The following is a 26711-nucleotide window of genomic DNA, read 5'->3' on the forward strand; positions in this document are numbered from 1 at the left end:
TCACCCTTCCAGCAGCTGGTTACTGCTCCAGCTCCACACAACTGGTATGTAGTTTTATATACTCGTTGGCAGATTGCTCTGCCTCCTGAACTCTGATCCCCTAGTCCCCAGTAACATTTGGTAGGTGGAATTCTCTAATTTTTAATTCAATTAAAATCTAAGAAATCTATTTTTGGGAACTGGAGATATCTGCAGTCAAGCAAGCTGTCCTCCCACCAGAAAATTATGAATAATAAGCCCACTCCACTATACACCCCTCCTTATGTATCAGGGCCCCTTCATTCAGCCCAATTCCCCATTCTCCCACCCCATCTCCCACCATCTGTGCAGTAAAGGGGTAATTAGTGGAAATTACTGATCAGTTGAGCAGTTGATATAATACCACCGACCACCCGCGGGACATCAAAGCTTCCCCCACCCCTACCACTGGAGGATCAGTAGGGGCCCCAATACATTGCTATGCCCAGGGGTCTACACTGATGTTGACTCCCCTGTATGTATATATATATATATATATATATATATATATATATATATATGTATGTATGTATGTATGTATGTATATATATATATATAGTTATATATATAGTTATATATATATATATATATATGTGTGTGTGTGTGTGTAATATATATATATATATATATATATATAAATATATTTATATTTTTTATTATTTCTATACATTTGGTCTATCTATAATACTTTAACTGACTCGGCATATACTGGGTCACCTAAGTGTCCATCTCCGTGCTTTGCTCTGCCCCTCTGGAAACCCCCTTCTGAAAATCCTGCGTTTGCCACTGCATATGTATATAACGTATGATATTCATGTGCTCATCAGGCCTGTCTTCGAGGTAACAGGCCGCAAACACACAAAAACCAGCCAGACAGTTATCATATGATCTAAAAGCATCCACCCTTCGCCTTTGCCGCTTTGTAAGCCTTCTTAGCGTCGTCTGTCAAACTAAAAAGGTCAACAAAATCCCCCTTCTCTATCTTCTTCCTGCAGCTATCCCTAAGGCCGCGCAGCACTGCAGTATAATCTCAGTGAACCACAGCAGGCAAGTTACACCTCTTCCTCTCCCTCCGTGAAAGTGCAGCCACCTTCCTACGCTTACTGCACTGCCATTGAATGTGAACCCACAGAGGAGGAGCCAGACTGTGACCCCTCGTCACCATATGAGACCTCACCTGACGACTCTGGTTGCGCGGCCCAAGTGTCATCGTCAGCATCGTCCACGTCCCCTTCATTGAAGACCTCTTCCGGCTCCTCGTCGCCGTAATCGGCAAGACATCATGCAGGTGCACGGAGGGCAGCGTGCGACAACCACTTCGTCGTCTGCACCCATGATACCGTCCGGGCTCATCCTCCCCCAGTGGAGCCCCCCTGGCGAAGCTGTCATCAGAAGGGAAAGGGCGTGGGGGACGCACGCGCGTCCAGTCAAATAGCGGCGCCGTGTTTCTGGCGATCCGCCAGCAGCATGCTGCTGGCGGATCGCCAGCAAAGACGAGCCAAGATTCATCTGTACCTTCTAGTCATACTGATTTTGGTGGGACAGGCCAAATGCCATTGGCATGAGGCCAGACCCCCATTAGGGGCATTCTGTGCTTATAATTCTTAGGCAAGTGACTATGGTGTGCAGAAATATCCCAACTAAATAAGCGGAAGCAATGGTAATCTCTTAAATTCCATAAAAAAATATATAAAATTGCATTTACACCTAATTCAGCATTCATCACTATTAAGTGAATTCACATGTCAATGATAAGTTAATGACTGCCCCCGGACATTAGCTGTATTGCATATGTGCGTACGCAATTAGAAACAACATTTCCGGTTGCATAGTAGTTGCAGTTTTGTTGGCAGGAAGACAATGTTTTTCCACGGAAAAATTGTGTTTTCTGAGTGTGTTTGCAGAAATGCAGGTGTGCCCAGGTGTTTTTGGGGTAGGTCTCTGACATCAGTGCTGACCACTTTCAACCCATCACAGATAAATGGCAGCCTCAGACCTACTCAGATGGAGAGGACCCTTCGTTATTTTGGGATGTGTGTGAGGATCTGTGAATATACAGTATATCACTGTTTGAGATGCATTCGTAATTTCAATGGGAATTTTTCTATCTGTCTGGGCGTTGGCATTCTACACAAAATCATCTGCTAATTCTCAGATTAAAGATCCATGCTGAATTAGGACATTAGTTGGAACAAAAAGAATTGCACAACCAGTACAACATGGAATAGAGAAAAATAGCCTGTTCTGCAGGTTAAGCAAATTGCCCACAGCAACCAATCTGAGTGTATATATTATCTTTTAGAAGGTGCTGAATAAATAGGAATTAGAATCTGTTTGGTTGCTATGGGCTTCCTGATACTTAAATGTGCATTTACTAAGATGGGAGTTTTATTGAAAATGGGATATATTCAACAGAACTCCAATCTTAGTATATTTACTCATAGTATCACAAAGACCAATGACGTATTGTTACCCCATTCTAATGGTCCAGCACTGCACTTTTTTTCTGATACTATGTGGGAATTCAATTGTTTAGCACTGCTACAGTTCAGATCTACAGTGACCAGAAGATATATTTATACTGTATGTTACAGGTAGGGATGTGCACCGGCCACTTTTCGGGTTTTGGGTTCTGATTTCCTTGAGGTTTTGGGTTCTAATGGGTTTTGCTAAAGCACCCCTTCCAAGTTTTGGTTTCTGATTTAAGGTTTTGGGTTCTGTTTTTTTTTTTCTTTGCTCCTACGCTATTATTAACCTCAATAAGGGATGCGGTTAATTTCCCGGCGGTCGGGATCCCGGCGGTCGGAATCCCGACACTGGAATCCCGACCGCCGAAATCCCGAAACTTTCTCCCTCCGTGGGTGTCCACGACACCCATAGAGGGAGAATAAAATAGCGTGCCGAGCGTAGCGAGGCACCGGGCCCGCTGCGTGGCAAGCGCAGCGAGCCCGCAAGGGGGGGCGATCCATGTCCCCCCCTTGTCGGGATTTCGGCATTCGGGATTCCAGTGTTGGGATTCCGACCGCCGGGATCCCGACCGCCGGGAAATCATATCGGATCCCTCAATAACATTCTTTTCCACTCATTTTAAATAAATTCTGAACACCTCACAATATTGTTTTTAGGCCAAAAGGTTGCACCAAGGTAGCTGGATGGCTATGCAAAGCCACAGAAGTTGGTGGCACAAACACGTGGCCCATCTAGGAGTGACACTGCAGCAGCAGACAGGATGGCAGTTTCAAAAAGTAGGACCCAAAAACCACATAATTGCAAAAAAAGAGGTGCAAGATGGAATTGTCCTTGGGCCCTCCCACCCACCCTTATATTGCATAATTAGGACATGCACACTTTAACAAACTAGCAGACTGATATTATTTATACGGCAGTAAATGCACCAGCAGACTGGTATTATATATACGGCAGTAGAAGCACCAGCAGACAGATATTAATGCAGCAGAAGATGCACCAGCAGACTGGTATACAATCAGTCAGTTACATAGGGAAGTGGCCAGGTACTACTGGGCTGGCAGCCCCTGGCAGTGCAGGCACCAGCAGACAGTGGCACTAGGCACTGGCAGTAGCCCCAGCAGCAAAAGAGAGACAGCTCCTTCCTAACCTACCTAACCTAACAAAGCTCTGCATACAGCACACAGTCCTAACTGCTATCCCTACTCCTAACAACTCACGGAGTTACAACGGCGCACGATTATTGCAATTTATATAGAGATCCAGATCTTGAGAGAATCTGGCACCGGGCAATGACGTTTGTCCCAGGAGCCCAGATCCCCGGTGTTCAGGCGGGCTCGGATCTGGGCAATCCAAGCCCGCACATCTCTAGTTACAGGTGTGCAGAGTGGTCAAAGTGGAAATTTTGAAATGGAGGTATGGAAAAAAGTGGCTGTAGTTATGCAGAGACAGTGGGGACACAAGGCCAGTGGGGATGCAGGGACAGAGACAGTGGGTACACAATCACAGAGACAGCGGTGGCGCCTGGCGGGGGTACAGTAGTGTTACCCGGTAGGACTCCAGTGGCAGTGGGAATGTTAGCTAGGTTCACCCCAGACAAAGCGCATCAAGTAGGCTGACAACTCTCTTTGCCTTCTGCTGCACAGTGCTGCCTCTGCACAATTTGTTATTACAAGAAAAAAAACACTTCCGGGTTTTTAGAAACAAAGTGCCAGGATTCCATTCCGCTGCATTCCAGCCCACTATGACCACTGCATTATTTCTTCTCATACCCTCATTATGTACACAGCAGAAATCTGCCAAAGTTTAGTGCTTTTGTGAAAAATGGGCAGCATACCGAGTAGTTTTCACATCTTTAGCCGCATTATGTTACTAATCCTGGAGCTTTTTAGGTTAAAATGCATGATAAGTAATAAGCCCCTGTAGCACTAATAACATGAGTGACAAATAAATTCTGGATGAACATAGACACAGGGCCAGCAACAGAAATCTTGTGGCCCTGTACACTGATATTTCTGACACCCCCACACCTAATCCCAAACACACACAACCCTCTTCTACATGAACCAATACATTTCCAATGTGCGGTGGCAGACGGGGAGCAGCGGGAGGTACAGTGTATGCTCAGCCAAAGTCCTGGCATCTGGTCTCCTTCTTTGTCTGCTCGTAGTAGCGGGACTACAGACCAGAAGCCACATCTAATGTACAAACATAACCTGCAGCCATAAGGTAGGGACAGTTAGGTTTTCCAGTAGGGGACACCACCACTCCAATGGAGTGTAAACATTGTTTTTAACCAATTTCTCTTTTTTTTTTACAGGAGCACACTCTTATTGATACACATAATACCCCTATCACTCCATATCATTTTTAAATCTATTTTAACCAATTGAAGCTGCTTAAAAACAATTGAGAGCATGGTACACTCATTTATTACTATGATAGGTCAATAATGATGAGGTCCTCACCTAAACTCTTGCAGCTCCAGATCCTGCTTTTAGGCGGGGTCTTCTCCCTTTCTCCATCCTGCTGGCTCCTGTCTGCTGCCGCCTGCCTTGACTTGCACAAAAGAATGCCATGCACTGCGGGCAGTCATGTCAGGCAGCCGCAGAGTGCAGAATAGATGACTTGGGGTGCCGCACATGCGCAGTGAGCACAGGAGCCGGAGAGGATGCAGCAGCAGCAGCAGCCAGCAGGTACAGTATAGACAGGACTTGGGACAGCTGACTCTGAACACCTAGCAGGCATGGGCGCACTCAAAGTAGACGGCATAAAGTGACTCAGTCAGACTCAGTCACACTGCCCACACACAGGCGGCACAGTGGGCAGGGGTCCCTGACAGCTAGTACAGGTGACTCGGGGGCGCACAGAAGCTCTGGGGCCCTTAAGATTGATGGGGCCCATCACACTTGTCCCCCTTGACCCCCCCTCCCCATGTTGCCGGGCCTGTATAGACAACAACCTTGTCTTTTGAATTAGTCATGTCTAAGCAGTGGAGAGGAGAGCTGTGCTGGAATCTTATAAATACATTTTGCAAACTTACAGTATTTAGAAGAAATGTTGTGTTTTCACTTCTTACATTTCAAGAAAACTTTTTTGACGTCATTGTTCTTTAAACTGTAAATAAAAGGATTTAACATTGGCACCAAAACAGCATAGACAAGAGCAAACCACTTGTCCTGTTTGGAGGAGAAGCTGGATGTCGGCTGCATGTGTAAAGATATTATTGTCCCATAAAATAGAGTAATGCAGGTCAGGTGGGAGGAGCAGGTAGAAAAAGCTTTAGATCGGCCCTTAGAAGATCTTATATTTAGGATTGCTGAAATGATACAAATGTATGAGACTAATGTGAAAATAAATGTAATAAATCCCAGGATTGTTCCTTCAATGTAGTTTAGCATTTCTACTCCAGATACATCACTGCAGGAGATCTTCAGCAAAGGTAATATATCACAGAAGAAATGACTGATTCTATGAGTTGCACAAAAAGACATCTTAGATATAAGAACAACATGTCCAATAGGGTTCAACAGCCCAACAGTCCATGCAGTAACAAGGAGGCCGGCACAGTGTCTTATACTCATTTTACTAATATAATGAAGGGGTTGACAGATGGCAACATATCGGTCATATGCCATAGCCGTAAGCAGGACAACTTCTGTGCAAATAAGTAACACAAATAAGTACAGCTGAGCTATACATTCCCAGAATAAGACTGTATTATCCTTGGTGATGAGCATATATACCAGTTTAGGAAGAATAATTGATGTAGAAGCAATGTCAATGATGGAGAGATTAACTAAGAAGATGTACATAGGAGTGTGCAATTGGGGAGCCGCCCAAATCACAGCAATAATGGTGACATTTCCATAAAATACAGCCAGGTAGCCAACTATAAGTAAAAACAAAATGAGGTATTGGAGCTTTGGGTCATCAGACAAACCTTCAAAAGAGAATTCTGAAATATTAAATGGTTCTCCTCGTTCTATTTCTGTGTTTAAAAAGAAGAAGCAGTGTTTATATTTTAGATTCCTTCATACTAAGTATAATGGCCCTCATTCTGGTTGACTCTGTAAGCTGCGAAGCTCGCAACTTACCAAGTCCCAGACGGCCCGCCCTGCCTAATATCCCCCTAATGCCCAACCCCCCCCCCCCCCCACTGCCATATTTCCTCACATCCCCTTGCATTTCTCCACTACAGGGGAAATCATTCAACGTTTTGCGATGCATTACCCAATGCTTTTTTCCTGTAAAGAGAAGCCCGGAGAGGAGTGAAAGGGGGGCGGGAAGATGCTACCTTGGGGGGGGGGGGGCGGGGTGAGGCTGATGTCACCAAGCCTCATCCCCATGACTGGCAGCAGCATCAATTTTCAGGTCCGTGGATTGTTGGCGGGGCAAAAATGATGCAAAATGCCGCAAATGGCATAATTTTAGCCCCGCCCCCTCTGGGGAACCCGCAAAATTCAGAGCTTTAAACCGAGGGGAAGGGGGTAGCCGGGGCTGTAGGGAAAATGTGGGAGACTTGCCCACCTTAGCGGTGGGCTGGGAGGGGGACCCAATTTGCAGGACCCTCCCGGCCATTCCTGGAGGGTAGGCAACTCTGCATCTGCTCAACCTGCAGTGCACATGGTTTTGCCCATTTTCCAAACAAATTTGTACTGAGCTCAGATCAGAATAAGGCCCAAAGTACAAAAAAACAAAGTAAACATTGATTAGTTATTAAGTTAATGAGCCTTCTCCAAGTGTAAAAACAAACAGGCCAGTACAGGTAAATAGAGGTTGAGTGTATGCTTACTCTACTTCCAATGCTGAAGACAAGTAAAGCATTGATTTATATAACTAAGAAGTACTTCAAATATATGGAAACAATATATAAATATTTAGCATCTAAATTTTAGTTTACAAACACACTGAATCCAAGCAACAAATCACAGGCATTGGGACAATGAAACATTGAAATTAATCATTTTAGAGAAGAGACAGTGGAAAGAGAGTCCTTATTTGTATGGATCGTTTTGGTCACTTTAAATCTATTAAACCTGATAGCAGAAGAGTAAACAGTTAATCTGCAGTTAAAGGCAATTAAGATACAATTAAGCTGTACTTCTATATTAGATGATATAGTAGTGTATGTAGTTACTAAACAACAGTAACCATAATAATAACATTATTTAGACCATCCAATCCCTAACCCTGAGAGTCCTCTACAGCAAGTTACAGTATGTTTGGTACATTGAATTTCTTTCTTTTGGAAGAGTGTAGACAAGTGTACATGATTTTTCCCATTAGTCAAAGACCAAATTATATTTGCATTGTCACTGTACATACAGTATACAAAGGAAAGCATAATAATGTCAAATATATTATACTGTTTTTTATTTTTATTTATTTCTCTTTCAGCCAAAGAAAAAACATAAGTTGTATGAGAATTATTGGAAATTATACAGGGGAATGCAACAATCATCATATGATACGGAGGATAGCAGGGCTAAACCATCTAGCTGCAAGGAAAGTTGAGCTCCACAGGCAGCATGAGTATTACTTATTTTACAAAGCCATGCAATACTAAACTTATATTATTTAAGGAGATTGTTGATATTTATATACAAAGTCTGAGTACCGGATACCAATTGTGAGAGAACTGTGAAATACATAGATATATGAAGAAGTCGAGTCACAGCTGGGGATGTGGAGGCATCAATAAATTCTTGGTTTGAACCAGAGCAACAAGGATGAAGACAATGGCCAGATTACAGACATCCTAATCTGTCCTCCAACAAGTACAAGCCCCATCAGGGCCGGACAAAATGGGAACACTCAACTGCCAGATGGCAGAAATGACACAGAACTTGTCCCGCGTGACAAAATAATTAGAAGAACTCAACCGGAATCAAGGAAGAAGCAGACGCAGGGAATGGCGGCAAGACCGTGGCACAAGGAACTGCCCACGGGAGATCACCCATGAGTTGGGCTGAAATTTGTCCGATCAGTTCGACCAGCAAGGACAGCAAATCTGTAGGGGGTGCCAACAGAGCAGGCACATCGAGAGATACTGTCCAAATGCAGCTTTAAACGAGGGGACCCCGAGGAAAGGGACTGACCCTCGGGAGGAAACTCACTAACAGGTCCATCATCAGGGGACTCGTGGTTTCAGTACATTGGGGAATGCCATCACCTGGATATCTGTGTGAATGAGATCATACTGACATCCCTTTTGGACACGGGATCACAAGTCTCTACAATCAGGATCGCAGATTTCCTTCAGTACTGGGAACATTACTATAAACCATTGCCTATTAAGAATACTGGGAAGCCGATGGACAAGTCGGAAAATCCAACTCTAGTAAACAAAGACACAGAATATGCTTGGATCTCCATGATTCTACATCCGGTTTCCAAATTGATTTTCTGATGGCACATAGATGCCTGGCTTGACAGTACCCTCTTCTTAACCTTGAAAGTCAGGAATTTCTTCTGGCGTTCTCATGCATTATTTGAATCAATTATTGTGTTATACCGGCGATATATCTATTTTTTTGTACAGTCTACTACTGAGGGATTCAGTTCTCACTATTTCAAACTGTATGAATTTCTTTCTATCAAAAAGTGCAAATTTATCTTGCCACAAAAAATGTTTCCAGTGCCCCTGACGAAGTCACTTCGTTGACGAAACGCGTTGGCCCTGCAACTTCATAGGAATTATCTAAGAATTCTGTGAGTCATTAGATACTGTGATTGTTTTATCATTTATGTCATATAGCCTTTAAGGCAATATTTTATTAAAGTCTATTATTTTAAAATGTGTGTTGATCTATAGCGCACTCTGGACTTTTCTCTATTTCTATCAATTCCCCTAGTCCCGGCTAACAGGGGACAATCAGAGTTGCTGCTACTTATCTTTTGGGGCGTGGTTTTGGTATTTCCTTGTGTTTGCATATATATATATATATATATATATATATATATATATATATATATATATGTATATATATATATATATATATATATATGTACACACACAGTATAATAGAATCAGGGCACTCACCAATCAGCAGTCAAAATACTTTTCTTTTTATTGCTTCATGTTTAAAGCACAATAAGCCAACTTTTCGGACAAAACAAAGGTACTTGCCTGCCTGACCCTCTCTGTGAGGGAGAAAATGCTCTGTTCCTGGACTTCTCTGGAAATGTACGATTGTCATCACCTGTGGTGAAATGCCTTTGTTATCAATTACCTAGCTCAGTGGTTCTCAACTTCGGTCCTCAAGGAACCCCAACAGTGCACATTTTCCATGTCTGGAAAATGGCTGCCCCATAACAGACAGTTTTTTAAGGTTGCTAGAGGAGGTGGCGGCCTCCTCTTGCAACCTTAAAAAACAGTCTGCTGTATGGGCGCAGCCATTTTCTGAGAGTCACTTTTTATTAGCAGCTGTAGCCGGGAGAGCCGAGAGAGTCGGGAACCGACAGATCTGCGTGTCCGGGTTAGAGGCGGTGGCAAGGAGAGTGTTAACACTTTTCTGGTGGGGTGAGTGATAACTTATGTGGGGTGCCCAAAATTCCCGGCGGGGTGGGTGGGGCGCTGTATATGTAGTTATGCCACTGGAGATGTCTGATAGTACTTCCTGGTGATTCAGGTGCATTAGATTAATCCAATTATAGCTCTATTGAGATAGTGCAGGCGGTGTGTTCCCAACATGGTGCGTGCTCAGCAATGATGCACGTCATCAGGTAAGTATAATTTATATAGCGCTCTTTCTCCAACAGGACTCAAGGTGCGTTACAGACATTAATAAACAATGCACATAATACAGAGGATATAGATAGTACAGACACAGCAAGCATAATGCAGGATTGGTGCAGCATTTTGGATAATAACTTCCATGGGTTGTGTACTCCACCCTGATAAGGTACCAGTTGCGGCAGCCATTTTAGGCGCTCTGCGTAGGATTACCCTCGGTGGAATAGATTACCCCTAAAAGAAATAACCAAAAATAGGTGATTTCAGTGTTCTCTAATGGTTATTAAATAAGTGTCCTCCAGTATATTACATCAGTATTGTATACCATATCACCCAACAGGATATATATATATATATAAGTCCCCAGCGGCGGCACTCAGATAAAGAAGTCACAGAAGCCAGCAATTCGCCATTGGCAATTGGCTTGTGTGACTTCTTTATCTGAGTGCCGCCGCTGGGGACTTGTATTCGGCTGTCAGCGTGGATACCTGTGCAGCTGTTGGAGGGCACCGGGACCATACAACCATTAAGCAGGGAGTGCCAGAGCATTGCTGGACTATATATATATATATATATATATATATATATATATATATATATATATATATATATATATATATATATATATATATATATATATATATATATATGGAATATCCTACTACTAAACCGACACAAAAATACTCCGGTCACTTATATTGAACTGGGAGGAATTTTAACATCTAAACCTTATATCCTTAGATAAAATCATCCCAGTGGTAAAACAAGTAGCATGAGATCAGTTCACCGAATTAAACAACTACAAACATATAGACAAATACAACATATACACACACTATATACAATATAAAAGAGCACAAGAGTTAGTCAAATGTAGCATAATTCGATTTTCAACTCAGGCAAAATATTCAAAAGTGACGGATATTTCAAAAGGAAGAATAATTGATGTAGAAGCAATGTCAATGATGGAGAGATTAACTAAGAAGATGTACATAGGAGTGTGCAATTGGGGAGCCGCCCAAATCACAGCAATAATGGTGACATTTCCATAAAATACAGCCAGGTAGCCAACTATAAGTAAAAACAAAATGAGGTATTGGAGCTTTGGGTCATCAGACAAACCTTCAAAAGAGAATTCTGAAATATTAAATGGTTCTCCTCGTTCTATTTCTGTGTTTAAAAAGAAGAAGCAGTGTTTATATTTTAGATTCCTTCATACTAAGTATAATGGCCCTCATTCTGGTTGACTCTGTAAGCTGCGAAGCTCGCAACTTACCAAGTCCCAGACGGCCCGCCCTGCCTAATATGCCCCTAATGCCCAACCCCCCCCCCCCCCACTGCCATATTTCCTCACATCCCCTTGCATTTCTCCACTACAGGGGAAATCATTCAACGTTTTGCGATGCATTACCCAATGCTTTTTTCCTGTAAAGAGAAGCCCGGAGAGGAGTGAAAGGGGGGCGGGAAGATGCTACCCTGGGGGGGGGGGGGGGGCGGGGTGAGGCTGATGTCACCAAGCCTCATCCCCATGACTGGCAGCAGCATCAATTTTCAGGTCCGTGGATTGTTGGCGGGGCAAAAATGATGCAAAATGCCGCAAATGGCATAATTTTAGCCCCGCCCCCTCTGGGGAACCCGCAAAATTCAGAGCTTTAAACCGAGGGGAAGGGGGTAGCCGGGGCTGTAGGGAAAATGTGGGAGACTTGCCCACCTTAGCGGTGGGCTGGGAGGGGGACCCAATTTGCAGGACCCTCCCGGCCATTCCTGGAGGGTAGGCAACTCTGCATCTGCTCAACCTGCAGTGCACATGGTTTTGCCCATTTTCCAAACAAATTTGTACTGAGCTCAGATCAGAATAAGGCCCAAAGTACAAAAAAACAAAGTAAACATTGATTAGTTATTAAGTTAATGAGCCTTCTCCAAGTGTAAAAAAAAACAGGACAGTACAGGTAAATAGAGGTTGAGTGTATGCTTACTCTACTTCCAATGCTGAAGAAAAGTAAAGCATTGATTTATATAACTAAGAAGTACTTCAAATATATGGAAACAATATATAAATATTTAGCATCTAAATTTTAGTTTACAAACACACTGAATCCAAGCAACAAATCACAGGCATTGGGACAATGAAACATTGAAATTAATCATTTTAGAGAAGAGACAGTGGAAAGAGAGTCCTTATTTGTATGGATCGTTTTGGTCACTTTAAATCTATTAAACCTGATAGCAGAAGAGTAAACAGTTAATCTGCAGTTAAAGGCAATTAAGATACAATTAAGCTGTACTTCTATATTAGATGATATAGTAGTGTATGTAGTTACTAAACAACAGTAACCATAATAATAACATTATTTAGACCATCCAATCCCTAACCCTGAGAGTCCTCTACAGCAAGTTACAGTATGTTTGGTACATTGAATTTCTTTCTTTTGGAAGAGTGTAGACAAGTGTACATGATTTTTCCCATTAGTCAAAGACCAAATTATATTTGCATTGTCACTGTACATACAGTATACAAAGGAAAGCATAATAATGTCAAATATATTATACTGTTTTTTATTTTTATTTATTTCTCTTTCAGCCAAAGAAAAAACATAAGTTGTATGAGAATTATTGGAAATTATACAGGGGAATGCAACAATCATCATATGATACGGAGGATAGCAGGGCTAAACCATCTAGCTGCAAGGAAAGTTGAGCTCCACAGGCAGCATGAGTATTACTTATTTTACAAAGCCATGCAATACTAAACTTATATTATTTAAGGAGATTGTTGATATTTATATACAAAGTCTGAGTACCGGATACCAATTGTGAGAGAACTGTGAAATACATAGATATATGAAGAAGTCGAGTCACAGCTGGGGATGTGGAGGCATCAATAAATTCTTGGTTTGAACCAGAGCAACAAGGATGAAGACAATGGCCAGATTACAGACATCCTAATCTGTCCTCCAACAAGTACAAGCCCCATCAGGGCCGGACAAAATGGGAACACTCAACTGCCAGATGGCAGAAATGACACAGAACTTGTCCCGCGTGACAAAATAATTAGAAGAACTCAACCGGAATCAAGGAAGAAGCAGACGCAGGGAATGGCGGCAAGACCGTGGCACAAGGAACTGCCCACGGGAGATCACCCATGAGTTGGGCTGAAATTTGTCCGATCAGTTCGACCAGCAAGGACAGCAAATCTGTAGGGGGTGCCAACAGAGCAGGCACATCGAGAGATACTGTCCAAATGCAGCTTTAAACGAGGGGACCCCGAGGAAAGGGACTGACCCTCGGGAGGAAACTCACTAACAGGTCCATCATCAGGGGACTCGTGGTTTCAGTACATTGGGGAATGCCATCACCTGGATATCTGTGTGAATGAGATCATACTGACATACTGAATTTCTTTCTATCAAAAAGTGCAAATTTATCTTGCCACAAAAAATGTTTCCAGTGCCCCTGACGAAGTCACTTCGTTGACGAAACGCGTTGGCCCTGCAACTTCATAGGAATTATCTAAGAATTCTGTGAGTCATTAGATACTGTGATTGTTTTATCATTTATGTCATATAGCCTTTAAGGCAATATTTTATTAAAGTCTATTATTTTAAAATGTGTGTTGATCTATAGCGCACTCTGGACTTTTCTCTATTTCTATCAATTCCCCTAGTCCCGGCTAACAGGGGACAATCAGAGTTGCTGCTACTTATCTTTTGGGGCGTGGTTTTGGTATTTCCTTGTGTTTGCATATATATATATATATATATATATATATATGTATATATATATATATATATATATATGTACACACACAGTATAATAGAATCAGGGCACTCACCAATCAGCAGTCAAAATACTTTTCTTTTTATTGCTTCATGTTTAAAGCACAATAAGCCAACTTTTCGGACAAAACAAAGGTACTTGCCTGCCTGACCCTCTCTGTGAGGGAGAAAATGCTCTGTTCCTGGACTTCTCTGGAAATGTACGATTGTCATCACCTGTGGTGAAATGCCTTTGTTATCAATTACCTAGCTCAGTGGTTCTCAACTTCGGTCCTCAAGGAACCCCAACAGTGCACATTTTCCATGTCTGGAAAATGGCTGCCCCATAACAGACAGTTTTTTAAGGTTGCTAGAGGAGGTGGCGGCCTCCTCTTGCAACCTTAAAAAACAGTCTGCTGTATGGGCGCAGCCATTTTCTGAGAGTCACTTTTTATTAGCAGCTGTAGCCGGGAGAGCCGAGAGAGTCGGGAACCGACAGATCTGCGTGTCCGGGTTAGAGGCGGTGGCAAGGAGAGTGTTAACACTTTTCTGGTGGGGTGAGTGATAACTTATGTGGGGTGCCCAAAATTCCCGGCGGGGTGGGTGGGGCGCTGTATATGTAGTTATGCCACTGGAGATGTCTGATAGTACTTCCTGGTGATTCAGGTGCATTAGATTAATCCAATTATAGCTCTATTGAGATAGTGCAGGCGGTGTGTTCCCAACATGGTGCGTGCTCAGCAATGATGCACGTCATCAGGTAAGTATAATTTATATAGCGCTCTTTCTCCAACAGGACTCAAGGTGCGTTACAGACATTAATAAACAATGCACATAATACAGAGGATATAGATAGTACAGACACAGCAAGCATAATGCAGGATTGGTGCAGCATTTTGGATAATAACTTCCATGGGTTGTGTACTCCACCCTGATAAGGTACCAGTTGCGGCAGCCATTTTAGGCGCTCTGCGTAGGATTACCCTCGGTGGAATAGATTACCCCTAAAAGAAATAACCAAAAATAGGTGATTTCAGTGTTCTCTAATGGTTATTAAATAAGTGTCCTCCAGTATATTACATCAGTATTGTATACCATATCACCCAACAGGATATATATATATATATATAAGTCCCCAGCGGCGGCACTCAGATAAAGAAGTCACAGAAGCCAGCAATTCGCCATTGGCAATTGGCTTGTGTGACTTCTTTATCTGAGTGCCGCCGCTGGGGACTTGTATTCGGCTGTCAGCGTGGATACCTGTGCAGCTGTTGGAGGGCACCGGGACCATACAACCATTAAGCAGGGAGTGCCAGAGCATTGCTGGACTATATATATATATATATATATATATATATATATATATATATATATATATATATGGAATATCCTACTACTAAACCGACACAAAAATACTCCGGTCACTTATATTGAACTGGGAGGAATTTTAACATCTAAACCTTATATCCTTAGAGAAAATCATCCCAGTGGTAAAACAAGTAGCATGAGATCAGTTCACCGAATTAAACAACTACAAACATATAGACAAATACAACATATACACACACTATATACAATATAAAAGAGCACAAGAGTTAGTCAAATGTAGCATAATTCGATTTTCAACTCAGGCAAAATATTCAAAAGTGACGGATATTAAATATTTGATCCTAATCCCTCCTTTGGGCAACTGATGTAATATGCAACCATGGTACCCTTGCTAGCCTTTGGATGACAAATGTGTAGCCTGTAAAATTATGTTTGAAACAAACATAAGTTAAAATGCTTTACATAATTTATTTAATTAATTAATTAATTTATTCAACATCCGGACAGGGATGGAGCCGCTTGCGCGTCCCCATCAGCAAGACGGCAGAGAGTGGGGACATGGTGCTTCCCTGCCCGGCTCCACATAGGCTGTTTCCACGTAGGCTGCAAATGGATGTTTATGTTTATTCACAGCTGTGTAGGTGAAATCGCCGTGCGGGGGGGGGGGGAGGGGGTACCGGGGCGTGTGGACCGGCAAGCTGTGAGTCAACCAGAATAAGGGAATTAGGGTCCAATTCAGACCTGTTCGGTCAGGTCCGAATTAGGCCCCGTCAATGATGGTTGAGGTCTGTGCTAATGCGCATGTGCAAACCCCCACAGCAAACTCCTTTGGTGAGATTTTTCACTTGCCGCGGCATTCACATTTTGAATGGCAGGCAGGGCGCGTTTCTGGTGTCTCATGAGCGTTTCCATAAAAACAGTGGGTGTGCCCATAGAAATGCTGGGAATGCCCCATGGATCGCAGGCATTCCCTGGCCTGCTGGGGGCAGATGGATGATGCCACATGACCTTAGCACCCCTCCCCAATTCGTTGAGAAGAGTTCAACTAAAAAATAAGTCCTGGCTTACTTTTGGTAGCAAACAGATGAAAAATTATTCAATGGTCAGTAACCATTGAATGATTTCTCCTCTGTGCGGGCCTATGTATGTGGATGTGTAAGCAAACACATTCGCTTGCAGCGTCGTGAGGGGATCCCTCCGGCAGGGTGGGCGTGCATTCACTGGGGTGGTGTTAACCTGCTCGCTAGGCTCCGAATATATGCAGCCTAATGAGCAGGTCTGAATTGGTCCCTTAGCACAATACTGTACTTTAACCAGAGCCAGCCCTTGCCAATTTGATGCCCTAGGCAAAATTTTGTCTGGTGCCCCCTAGCACTGCTTCTAGATCCACCTCTGAATTTCCCAGGAAAGGCAGTTTTAGGAAGGGTTAAGCATTTAGAGGGGGGGGGGGGGTAGGCTGTGGGGTGGGAACAGTGCCAGATTAAGGGGGAGCCTGGAGGGTAAGGGAACTTACAGGCAGGGGGAGCCTGGAGGTTCAGGGGCAGATTTATTAAGCTTGGAGAAGAGATAAACTGGAGATAAAGCGGAGAAAAGGTAAAAGGAGATAAAGCACAGCCAATCAGCTGTGTTTGAAAATGACAGTTGGGAGTTGATTGGCTGGTGCTTTATCTCCTTTTACCTTTTCTCCGCTTTATCTCCAGTTTATCTCTTCTCCAAGCTTAATAAATCTGCCCCTAAGTTCCCTAGGGCCCTACTCTTTAAAGGAGCCTACCGGCATGAGCTGCTGCACAGGAATTATGTATTTAGGTTCCACCAACAGCAGGGCTTAAAGTAGTTATGGAAAGGTGGAGGAGCTCACTGTTCCTGCCAGCGACTCCCCCCCCCCCCCCAAGGGCTGGTGCTAGTGTGTTCATTGCCCCCTACAAATTATAAATTGTGCCCTACTGCTAGGGTTACCAACTCATCCCTTTAATTCGGGCACATACAGTATTAATTACACAGGTTCTGTGGCAGTTTAAAACCAGGTGAAATGGAGTCTTGAAGTGTGGCAGTTTAAAACCAGGTAAGAGCCAGCCACAGAACCTGTGTAATTAATATATGTCCCAAATTAAAGAAATGAGTTGGTAACCCTACCTATTGCCAAAAGGTTATAAAGTAATAGTGCACGCTGAAGGTGCATGCCAAATAAAAAGGGTGGAGTATCACAAGAAATTAGCGTAGTTACACAGTAGTATCTCCAGTTTAAATTATTATGCTAGTGTAGAACAATCCTCAGGGCCGGCTCTACCATTAGGCAGCTTTAGGCAGCTGCCTAGGGCACCGGGATCGTGGGGGGGGAGGGGGGGCGCCACCAATCTGCTTATAAAATCAAGGATGTCTATGAGGATCCATGTTGTACTTAATGCAGGTGGCTGCTGTGGAACTTCTAAGAACTTTCCTCCATACATTCCCTTACTTGCTGCCCCTCCTCCTTGTACTCTACTCTTGTACTTGTGGGTGGGGCAAAGGGAAAATTCAGGAAAAGCAGGGGACTTTCCCACATTCCGCAGAGGCTGGGTGGACCACCAGATTTTTTGGAGCCTCTCTGCCTTTCCGGAATGTTAGGCATTTAGGGGGTTGGAAAGTGGGTATTGGTGGCAGTATGGGGAGAGGGGGGAGTAGGTTAAAGTTTTGCCTAGGGTGCTGAAAAGCCTTACACCGGCCCTGACAATCCTATTCGCATTACACAAGTAGTGACCCACACTTGTTACATTACACAGCAAGTAGTGACCCATATTCAAATTACACAGCATGTAGTGACCCATATTAACATTACACAGCATGTTGTAGTGTTCCCATACAGTGTATTTTGCAGGGCGACATGCCCTGCCCATTTTTTACTTATTACCATGCCCTGCCCCTTTTAGAAGTAGTATTCGGCTCCCCCTTGTGTTCTTGTGAAATCCTCCTGTCAGCCTGAGCAGCCTGTCAGCATGGCAGAGGGCAGCTGGATGAGCTCACACACTGCTAAACTCAGAGCAGTGTGTAAGCTCTTCCATCCACATCCCGCTGTGCTGACAGGCCTTTTACCTCCTCTGAAGAAAGCATCTGTCAGCTGTTCCAGCTGCATCCTGCCCCCCACCGTGCTGATACGCCACTCACCTCTACTGAGAGTAGTTCTGTCTCAGTGCATTATAGCCAGAACGAGGGATGCGTGAGCATCAGACGCAAGCATGTGCATCCTATTATCGGCGAATGGCATGCCGAGGCGGAACGCTCTGGCGCATTGAAAACGAGTAGCCCTATCTGTTTTTAAGTGTTTTAACCAGGAGAACTACTGTACATTTTTGAAGACTAGCTGCCAAATGTAATAGCCTCACACTAATAAATCTAATATACTGTACACATTTCCCCTACCGACAACTCCTGTACAGAGATACCTCACATGTCCTCCTCCCCAACCCCCTTACATCAGTGACAACAACTTTACAGTAAACCCCCACCACACACACACAAGCACACACACTTCTCTCAAATGCACATATCCCCCAAAAAACACTGAGACTCACACTGGCTGCTGTATCTCCAATCACAAACTGGAGAACCGCACCTGGGGTGCGATAATGCTCTGCCTGGACTGGATGCTGGAGCGGTAGGCAGTGGCACCATAACACTGACAGCGTGGCATGCTGTCCCTCCTCCAGTTCTCTCAGCACGTGCCGTGGTGGCTGGCGGAGGTGGGACAGACAGTGTGTGCGTCAGTGAAGTATAGTACATGCTGCAGTGCCAGGGTGTCCGCGGCGAGTACGCCCGCGCCGAGTGAAGTATGTTAATGTCATGGCCTTCAAAACGCTGTCGCCCAGCATAGGCTGCTGCCCTAGGCAATTGCCTAGTATGCCTATGCCTAGGGCCGGCCCTGACTTTAACATGTGCAATAAAGTATCTCCATTGTATGTTAGCTATATGCAGGGGCCGGCTGGCAACTTTTATCCTGGATGGCATATGCAATCAAGTGGCCCAGGCTTTTCTACCAGCCCTGCATATAACCCTGATTGTCCCTTCCATAGCCATCTCTCATTACCCAATTGATAGCTCTTTCTCACTGTCAGTTGTTATGATCCGCCTCCAGCGGATCAGTGTAATGTGCTATTCACATATTCTGTGTGTAGTTTGTCTGTTTTCCCTGGATTCTGCTCCCTGGGTTTATTCCAGCATGTGTGTGTGTGTTTACTCACTGGTGGCCTCCAGTGGTCAGCCTGGGCCATTGCAGCTTACTTTCAGTGGTGTGTTATCAGGACTCAGGTGTGTCTTAATTAGGCTTCTAGCCTGCAGTGCTCACCTGTAGGCAATGTGTAATCAGCACCACATTGTGCTCTCTATATAAACCCTCTGGTTATTCAGTCCCATGCCGGTTATAGTTCTTTCCTGTGTGTCCAGAGTGTTCCCGGTTCCTTGGCATTACCCCACCTGTCCAGTCTGTTGGTTCCCGTGTCCTGAGGCTTGTCCTGCCTGTCAAGCTCAGTTTGCCTGTCCAGTGGGTTCACCTCAGCATTCAGCGATCAAGCCCTGATCCTGTCTTATCCTCCGCTCAGTAGCATTTCTGTTTTACAGCAGATTCCTACCTCTCAGATAAGTTGGGGATTTTCTCCCATCTCTTCCTCACTTATCACGCTTGCTGTTTACCATCTCAGCTGTGTATAGGTACATAGGTCACTGGAATTGTCTACGTTTGCTATTTCATTGTTATATACCACCTATAGAGCATTGTTGCCATTTTATTGATATTTACCACCACAGAGCATTGTTGCCATTTGATTGTTTATACCACCTCAGAGCATTGTTGCCATTGATAGGATTCATCACTATTGCATTACCCTGCATTCAGGTTTCCTGTGGACTAATCCCTGCAGAGTCACTCTCCTCAGGAGGTTTGGGGCCTCGCCTAAGAGCCATTTTAGTTAGAGGTTCCCCTTGTTCTCTGCTAGCCTTAGCGGACACGTTGTCACACACAAGACCTGGTTGCATCGGGGTTAGAGCCGGACTAACTGTCTCTTTCGGATGCGGCTGCTATAGGCGAAGCCTAGCATTGCACGCGTCCATCAACTGCTAGTCTGAGGCAACGGAGTTAGGTTAGGCGAGGACGCCCCAGAACCCTAACATCAGTTCCTTTCATATACTGACCCCCTTACAACTCACTCACTGTCACCCTCACTCACAGTACACATTGATCACCTCAATGAACTCTAACAGCACTTATACTGTACACTGCTTTCCTTTTTTAAATACCCCTTTCAGATCGTAATGCCAGAACTTGATTCCGGGTCAGACCCAGTACCAACAATGGTTCGTTGCTTTGACAATAAACCCAGAACACCCATTATAAAGAGGGTGTCCCGGGTTTAACCCTTCTTTTAGGCCTATTCAGATATTACAAATTTGTTCTCAAAATGGGCAAAACCATGTGCACTGCAGGTGGGGCAGATGTAATATGTGCAGAGAGAGTTAGATTTGTGTGAGTTATTTTGTTTCTGTGCAGGATAAATACTGGCTGCATTATTTTTACACTGCAATTTAGATTTAAGTTTCAACACACCCCACCCAAATATAACTCTCTCTGCTGCACATGTTACATCTGCCCCACCTGCAGTGCACATGGTTTTGCCCATTTTGAGAACAAATTTGTACTGCGATCAGATCTGAATAAGGGCCAAAATCTGGGTCGAATTGACAGTTTGGTCGTCCCACGTTATTCTCTGTGGTGCTTTTACACCGCAACTTGACCTGGGTGGACACAGAAACAACCAGTGTCTATGGTGTGGTGTGAAGGGGGGTGTAATTCAACCTCACAGCATTCCCCTCTCCTTCACTTACTCAGCAGCTGCGGGTGGTGTTATGGCAGGTGCTGAGATTAGACAGCACTCTCACAGTGTGGCTGCATAACAATATAATAAAATGATGATGATGATGATGATGATGTGAAAGAATAAAACAGTACAAAGACCATGGAAGGATTCACTATAGAGTACATTAACAAGCAGCTTCTTATAATAGCTGATGCCTTAGTTCAAAAGGGGTACACAGTATGTGGCCATAACTCAGAGGTGGGGGCTCGCCGTGAGTTGAATTGTGTGTCGGGGAGCTCACAGTCAGCAGCACTCCACTGTTCTCTCACCAGAACTCTGCTGCCTCAGACACACTTCCGGAACCGGAGGTGAGGGGCATCCTCACCACCGGCAGCACTCCACTGTGTGTAGGCCAGGAGAGAAAGCCGTACTGTGCATAATTAACCAACTGGCAAAGCCCGGCTGAATCAGCCTGGAACCTGCATGCAGCGGCGTGCCTGACTTTGCGCGTTGGGGCTCCCGGCAATAGTGTGTGCCTATGCACAGAAGGCATGCACAATGTGCACGCTCACACCACTGTCACCTGCTTTTTGTAGGTGAGGGTAGACTCTGGGGAACTGCGCAGCCATAGTGGTGACTGGGGAGAGTTCTTTCTGACGTCCCACAGCCAGCCCTGTACTTGTTGCGGGTGGCTCTGGAACACAAAAATTGACCCAGCCTGGGGGCAGTTGGAACCCTGCCCCCCGGCCCAGCCGGCCACTGTCTATCCCCCACCAGTAACTGTCCCCCTCCAGTGCAGGCAGCTAAGGGTTGTTATCTCAGAGCGCTGTGCAATCACCCCAATTGTGAGTACTGACTAGTTCACTGATACAATATATCTGTTGGGAGGACATAGACTAATAAAAAACAACAACAAGCCTTCCTAAGAGACACTACACAAGTACCGAACATCCTTAAAAACCAACTAGAATGGCAGGAACATTACTTCCTAGCAACAAGTGATGTTACCTCCCTTTACACCGCCATAGATCACAGACAGGGTGTATACAATACTTCCAAGACCAAGTCCCTACTTTTGAACCCACACAAAAGTCCTTCATCCTACAAGGTACTGTATCAAATTCATCCCGAAGCACAATTACATGTGGTTTGAGGGCGACTTTTACTTACAGCGCCACGGGACAGCTATGGGGACCAAATTCGCCCCCAGTTATGCCAACCTCTTTATGAGTCACTGAGAAAACATCAACATTTCGGAAGAGCTGGAAGAGAATTTTATCCTATGGGTATGCTACATATACGACGTGCTCTTCGTTTGGGGCGGAGATGAATCTTCGCTACTCAACTTCCCCCAACACATCAACAACAATACCAAAAATCTCCATTTCACCACCAATTTCAGTCATACACAAGTAGAATTCCTTGATTTAGAAATCAGCATCAGAGACAACAAGTTACACACTAAAACATTTCCCAAACAGGTAGATGTCAACAGTTACATCAGGGCAAACAGCAATCACCAACCAAGTTTGATCTCCAGCATCCCATGCAGCCAATTCACACAAATCAAATGGAAATGTTCCACTATAGCCGACTATGTAGAACAAGGACAGGACCTTAAAAAAACAATTCCTTAACAAACACTAAGCAAGCCTTCCTAGATCTAAAACAAAAACCTAGATGTGAACTCATGACACAAAGAGAAGCCAGAACCCAATACCAACTTTTTCATCACAAGATACTCGGATCTATCCCCTAAAGTCAAATCTATCATGACCAAACACTGGCACCCAAAAAAACAGACATTGTCTTCAGAAAAGCCCAGGATATAAGAAAACAAGTGGTCAAAAACCACCTTACCACTGCCAGGACACTGACACAAACCACATTGGGGGGACAGGGGGTAAGCCAAGGCATTGTCCACTGTGGAAAGTGCCAGGGTTGTCATACCCTCCAATACAGACAAACCAAGCCCACAAGAACATTCACATTTAACCAGACACAAAAGCAATTTGTCATTAATAAGACACTCACTTGCAACACCAAAAATACCATCTACCTCCTAGAATGTCCTTGTAAACAACAATATGTAGGTCACACTATATGCAAATTACATACCGGGATCAGTGAACATATCCGCAATATTTGAAAAGGAGTACAGAAACACAGTGTCTCCGAACACTTCAGACTTGAACACAACAGCGATCCTCAGGGACTTAAATTCCTCGCCATTGATCAAGTTACACCATTCTGGCATGGAGGTGATCATATCAAGAGAATCAATCGAGTAGAAAGTAGATGGATCTTTAACATGCACACCCTCAACCCACAGGGGCTTAATATAGATACACGATCCATACACATCCCCCTCTTTTTATTTATCAATTAATAATTTCACTGCAACAGATCATACTTGCCTACACTCCCGGAATGGCCGGGAGTCTCACGAAAATTGGGTCCCCCTCCCGGCCCACCGGGAAGGTGGGCAAGGCTCCCACATTCTCCCCAGAGCTCCCGCTCCTCCCCAGGGCTGGGAAAAAAAGTGCCATAATTTGCGGGTCCAGGGGAGGGGCAGGACTAAAATGACGCGAATCGGGTAATTTCGCTTCATTTTAGCCACCCCCACTTACTGACCCGCGAATCGCAGCGTTTGCGTGGATTGGGGGCAGGGCTTTGATACAGCAGCCTTGTCCCCGCCCCCGACCTGCACATTTTGTTGTCCTCTCCGGGCTTCTCCCGGAGAGGGACATTGAAAAGTCGGCATGTATGACACAGATATGCTGCTAATATCTGTGCAGCCATCTTTCAGTTGAGATTCATTTTACATGTATTATATCTCTTATATATATTTTTGTATATTATTTATTAACAGTTTCTTATATATCGCATACATATTCTGCAGAGCTTTACAGTATAGTATAGTTGAACATTCACATCAGTCCCTGCCCCAGTGGAGCTTACAATCTATATTCCCTACAACATGTACATGCACACACAGACATTCTAGGGTTAATTTGTTGGAAGCCACTTGACCTACCAGTATATTTTTGGAATGTGGGTGGAAACCGGAGTACCCATAGGAAACCCACACAAGCATGGGGAGAATATACAAACTCCGCACAGTTAGGGCCATGGTGGGTATGGAACCCATGACCTCAGCGCTGTGACTCAGCAATGCTAACCATTACACCATATGTGTATATAACATGCAGTAACCATTGTCTCATCAGCACTGTCTATCAGTTCTCTCATTATCTCCCGTATTCCTGTTTAGTGAGACACTAAAACGCCTTTGTTTTACATGCCGACAACAGTATCAGACTGCCCTCATTTGCCCCCCACAGTATCAGATTACCTGATGTAACATGGACAGAGAGAGATAGATTTGGGTGGGGGGTGTACTTCAAACTGATATCTATATTACGGTGTAAAAATAAAGCAGCCAGTGTTTACCCTGCACAGAAACAATAAAACACATGTTACTTCAGACCCACCTGCAGTGCGTATGGTTTTGTCCATTAGAGAGTGATTGTGCCTTTCCGAGTGAATCAGAATAACCCCCACTAGGCGGCTTTCGAGATAAGTGTATTAATGAAACGGGCTTTAAGTTAATTATGGGAATCTTCTCACATAACAAATAAACCACTCTGTAAAACAATTAAAGCAATAGCAGTTCCTTTACAATGTACAGTAATTTAGCTTAAGTATAACATATACTCTTTCTATAACAGAGTAGGCAGCCTTCCCAGAAACCTGCTGGTAATCCTGGCATTCTAACCCTTTAAAAATCATGTATAGTTAATTATTAGTAAGTGATATTGTACTTAAGCTCAGACACAGGTGGAAAAATGTATCTGGGAAATGTAGTGTGGGATTTCAGTATTAACACTATTGTACTTATAGCTACAAATATGTCCTCCCCCATTCTGTGTATAACTGTCAGCCGCAGCAAGTTGCATGCCTGAGCACATTCGAGGGCACACTAAAGTCACGGTAAGGTCCATACACACTGGGTGACTATGCCCAGCTTGTATGGACAGCGATGATGTCAATCATCGCTGCGGGGAAAGCCGCTCAGTGCATACACACTGAGCAGCTTTCGCCCTGCCCGGTGTTGACGGAGGGGGGAGGACGACATTGCATAGTGCAGAGCTATGCAAAGCTGTCCTCAACGCCGCTCATCTGCTGGTATTCTCGGCTGATGTGGGAGCGTGCAGCAGCGCACACCGCTCATCGCTGAGGCATACACACTGGGTGGCTTTGAGCTGAAAGCCGATCAAACAGGCTGTTTTGAGCGGCTTTCAGCTCAAAGTCGCCCAGTGTGTATAGGCCTTGACAACATGATGTGAAGATCGTGCACAGTTGCAAGCAACAATCAACAGCGGCATCATCTACTGTAGCTGTAAAATGTAATATTACAATTTTGCAATCACAGCAGTTAATTTTAATGTATTACAGATAAGAGACAAATAATATGTAATATCAAAAATATGTCTGTTCAAGTAAATTTAATCAAATGCTGTACGATCCATCAATAATGTACAGTACATACCCATTGATAAGAGTTGCAAAAGTTATCACCAGCATTTGTAAGGGAAACGAATGATGATTGTTACAGGAAACTACTGTCCTGTCTGTATCTGCAGTTCCACAGTGGGAGTGAGCTGTGTTATACTACTGTATATAAGGCAGCTACAGTATAACCTCTGGGGAGTTTTCAAGAGAGTTGAAGAAAAAGAGAAATAGTTCTGTCAATTAATAACTTTTAGAACTTTTGATTTGTAGTGGTTAGTTTATTGAGTGACTATGAATGACGAGTGCAACTGCTCTTTGATACCCTGTTCTTCCTCCTTTGACACCCTGCTCAACAAAGGGAGTAATTCAGACCTGCTCGCTAGGCTGTGCATATTGTCTGCCTAGCGAGCAGGTAAATGTTGCCCTGCCGACATACACCCGCCCCCCTGCCTCCCGAATCCCAGAGCTACGATGCAAGAGGACGCTCATACATCCACGCGCTTGCACCCGCACAGAGGTAAAATTATTCAATAGTTTCTCACCATCGAATGATTTTTCTCTGTTCATTATGAAAGTAAGCCTGGACTTACAATTTATATGGATGCTATCCATGAATTTGGGGAGGGTACTGATGTCATGTGACCTCACCTGCATTTGCTGGGGTCCACTCATTGTTTCCATGGGCACACCCACCTTTTTTGTTTGCACACCCATAAAACACTAGGAGGACCTCAGCAAATGCCCCCTGCCTGTCATCTAGAGATATGCAGGCTCAGATCTCCCAGATCCGAGCCCGCATGGACATTGGAGATCCAAGGGAGAAACAAGTACTGAGGGAGAGGCAAGTACATTTACAGAGGAGAAAGTCCTCACAGAACTCTCAAAATTGAAAGTGGATAAATCAATGGGGCCAGATGGGATACATCCAAGGATACTAAAAGAGCTTAAAGGGGAGCTGGTAAAACCAATAACAGAATTATTCAACCATTCACTAGCTACTGGAGTAATCCCAGAGGACTGGAAAACAGCGAATGTAGTCCCACTGCACAAAAGTGGAAGCAAGGAAGA

At 44.1% G+C, this 26711-nt stretch overlaps 1 protein-coding gene across 1 annotated transcript; it reads right to left on the bottom strand.

The window, feature by feature from the left end:
• Window positions 1–5552: 5552 nt before the first annotated feature.
• LOC146009730 (olfactory receptor 5AR1-like) lies at window positions 5553–23397 on the bottom strand. The gene is made up of 2 exons (XM_083150191.1): window positions 23247–23397; window positions 5553–6475 (listed from the first exon to the last, which is right to left on the bottom strand). Exons 1-2 carry the CDS (start codon window positions 23395–23397, stop codon window positions 5553–5555), a joined length of 1074 nt encoding a protein of 357 aa, XP_083006317.1.
• Between the last annotated feature and the right edge of the window lie 3314 nt (window positions 23398–26711).

The sequence above is a fragment of the Crinia signifera genome, chromosome 6 (genome assembly GCF_055691185.1).
Source record: "Crinia signifera chromosome 6, ASM5569118v1, whole genome shotgun sequence".
Taxonomy (NCBI): Eukaryota; Metazoa; Chordata; class Amphibia; order Anura; family Myobatrachidae; genus Crinia; species Crinia signifera.